The following is a 3,513-nucleotide window of genomic DNA, read 5'->3' as shown; positions in this document are numbered from 1 at the left end:
AATGCATGATAGGTGTTAAAATAAGAACAATTAGTTTTGTACTTTAATTTATGAACCACTAACATTACCTAGAAACAGCAAAGGGTTCATTCAGTAGGTAAAGTGCACTCTTACTCTGCTTTGTATTAGTACTTCATGTGTGAACTGTGCTGCAATATGGTATGTGCTAAGCATTTGGAGAGCAGTATCCTTACAGATACCGAGATATCCTGATTCTCCAATTCAACCAATCATAAGCCAATTATGTGCAACTTGGTATGCATGCAACAGCTTCAGCTCATTGTGTGCAGCCCCATCAGATGCATCCTGTCCCCCTTACAATGTTAATTGTCATCGTCGGGGTCTGCACTGCCACAAATGCAGAAACAGACGAGGGCGCAGCAGCCACACAACAGGAACAAACACAAGACGATGTAGACTAATGTGGTGCTCCAGAAAGCGAACAGGTAGAGTGTCTTGTTGCAGTAGGGATCCTCACTTGTTGTGTTCTTGTTGTAATTGGGCTTGTAAATAGAGTAGATCCACACATTTCCTGGAAGAAAAGACATCCACCAATAATGTGAGGAATAACCAAAGATTTGGAGCCATTTCAGTCAATGTTGACAGGATTGTTTGAGGTTAAAAGTAATTACCTAATATGATTGTTAAACATTTATTCTAAATCTCATTTTTAACACATTGAGCAATTATGCTTAATATTAAACCAAATAGCTTTTCGCTTTGTTGATGCATGAGTTTTCTAATTTTTTTAACACCATTTTTATAATGTTCTTGTGATGGATTTTATAAGCACTGAGCATTTTCATTCAACTCAAACTGCTTTTTCTATATCATATCAACAATGTCCAACCACTGCCTTAGAATCAGGGATTTCATATATGATTGCAAAATTCCACCATTTTATGCAGAGTCTCCTGCACAGTGGCTTGGAGATTAAAATCTGCTTTTAGTCTGAGGAGAAATCTTACAATTTTTTCTTCAAAACATGATTTATATATCCTGGAGTTAGTGAATATATGTTGTAGCTTACATGTATACTGTACTTTACCAGTCAGTTTTAAGCAGTCACAATTATCCAGAGCAGCATGGTATCCCCCCTTTGTTTATTCATTCATTTTTTTAATTTCTTGTACTTTCTTTTGAGGCATGTGCCCACGTGACATTTCCTTTATAATATAAGTCTGTCATTTCCACTGTTGAGTAGTGGGACATATGCCTGTAAGCATTTCTGAAAAAAGACACAAATAAAAAAAATACTCCCTTAAAGTCAAAGCCAGGGCTTAAGCCAGGTCTGAACACTTTGTTTGCAGTGTTACCCGTTCTTCCTCCTCATGATGTCGGATTGTTCGCACATGCCCAAAATCTGCTCCTTCAATTACATATTTTGAATCCAATTCAGGTTTGAAATATATGGATATGTATTTCAGGAGGTAATTTTTTGAGTAAACAAGTAAACAACAAGAAAAATTCAAGTTAAATTCAACTACTGGTTGTTTAATGTAGCGTTGGGAGCTGCTGGCAGTCTGCAGAGACCAGCGGCCTTAAAGAGACAGGAGCTAAAACGGCTTGTTTCAGACTGAGGCTGAACTGAGGCACTGCATAAAAAGCCAGTATAAGAAAAACAAGGTGCCTTCTGAACTGAAAATCATGCAGAGATATTCTAGTTTATAATGTGAATATAGACCTGGAAATGTCTATATTGAATGGTGTTAACTGTAGACCACAAATATGATTGAGGTGTCCCAATACAGAAGTTTAAACACCTGCCAACCAGAGAAAATTAGAAACACTTATATTCCTCTTGGCCATAATGAAAACTACCCTTAGTCATGCTTCTTTTCTCTGCCCTTTTTCATCAGCCTATAATGGTTTAAACTTACCAGCAATGAACCAACAGAAGAGGAAGAAAGAAGTTAACGAGTTCCAGACTGTGCAGAGTCGGCTGAGGGGGGTGGAGGTGCCATCTTCAGGCTTCTGGGCGCAAGGCAGGCAGGAGAGCACCGCTAGGATAATGCCAAATACTCCCGCCACTATCAAATAGATGGGAATGAAGGGCTGTCGCGGACAGTCATCCAGGTATACTGCACCTGTTGGACACAGATGGATTAAAATTTTATGAATTTTTCTTGGTTGGACATTGAGCATTTTCACAAAATCCAGGACAATTCAATGATTAAATGTCTGTAAACTTGAATCATAGTTCACATAGTCACTCACCAATTACAATCTGAGCAATGGGCAAGATGCTGAGACATCCTGTGGGAAGAAAGAATATATTTACTCCAAAGGACACACACACACTTTATTCTGAGAGTAATCAAACTATGAAACAAGTGTGTGTGACTCTGAGCATCACTAGATCTCACCTGGTGTCTGCGCAGGGGCCTGAGGAGGACTACGGATGCGTTGAATGAGCACAGTGGTTGACATTATCAGCAATGAGGACTCTAACCTATAGAGGAAGATAAAGAACTTGTTGACTAATGTTGTGGATGCTGTTAAAAAGTAAAAACGTATTTTCTTGGTTGGTACTTTCTTAAAAACTTATTTTCTTGGTTGGTACTTAAAAGTTCAGTGCAAAGTTTTTGGAGTGCTTCTCACTGTCACAAACCAGACAAACAGTTATGACCAGCTGCAGCTCCCCTCACCCTAGGTTTTCACACCTACATCGTGATTAACACGTTATATTTATATTATATATTTATATATATTCCGTCTGAAATTTGTCCAACTTGTGTCCAGTGCTTTTTTCTGTGCAGGTTGTTAACAAAAGAGGAAAATGAAGGAGATGACCTACGAGGAGTAATTACGTTCGTTTAGAAAAATGCGTGTGTGAAACTGAACAGTACCAAAGTCAGTACGCTGCGGATCAAACAATCGAACTATAGGTATGAAAATGTTCTTGTGTCTCTCAGTTTGATTTGGTTTTACCACCGGTACCCTTATTGTGTGGTTCACTGTCCATGGTCTCGTTTTTCACAAAAAGGCTCTACTCTTGCCCTTTACAAAACAGTAAATAGTACTATCAGTAATGTTTGATGCTTATAGAAGCATAACAATGAGATTTAAATGATCTAAGATTTAAAGAGAATCTATATTAAGTTTTCACACATATATTTACATAGCCCATGGATCTTTTTTGAATGATTGCAGAAAGAAAAAACAGTTTCAATGTTCATTTGGATACCTGACTATTGTTTTATTTTACAGCCTAGCTGTTTACTTTTTGGCTTGAAAAAGGCTCATTTTAGGCTTTAGAAGTGATTAAAATACAGCTTTAATTTAGACTTGATAGGAATATCTTATTTGTACAAAGTTAAAAAACCCCTCCATAAGAACTTGTGTGATATGTGAACATGTGATATGCTTTTTCACACAAATTTCAGTGAACAATAGCTTGAAATTACAACTCCTTGCATGGAAGTATTTTGGATTTTAAAAGTTTAAATTCCTCCTGCTTCACTGAAAAGTCAATTCTCCATGTATGTGCATTCCTGGCTTATATTATATTCA

General features: G+C 37.4%; 1 protein-coding gene across 1 annotated transcript; it reads right to left on the bottom strand.

The window, feature by feature from the left end:
* Window positions 1-323: 323 nt before the first annotated feature.
* On the bottom strand, window positions 324-2,430 carry LOC128383475 (transmembrane protein 272-like). Its single transcript, XM_053343092.1, has 4 exons — window positions 2,367-2,430; window positions 2,218-2,256; window positions 1,881-2,087; window positions 324-532 (listed from the first exon to the last, which is right to left on the bottom strand). The coding sequence occupies exons 1-4, from the start codon at window positions 2,428-2,430 to the stop codon at window positions 324-326; spliced, it is 519 nt and encodes a 172-aa protein (XP_053199067.1).
* Between the last annotated feature and the right edge of the window lie 1,083 nt (window positions 2,431-3,513).

This window comes from Scomber japonicus, chromosome 22 (assembly GCF_027409825.1).
Source record: "Scomber japonicus isolate fScoJap1 chromosome 22, fScoJap1.pri, whole genome shotgun sequence".
Taxonomy (NCBI): Eukaryota; Metazoa; Chordata; class Actinopteri; order Scombriformes; family Scombridae; genus Scomber; species Scomber japonicus.
This window is presented reverse-complemented; position numbering and strand designations above follow the sequence as displayed.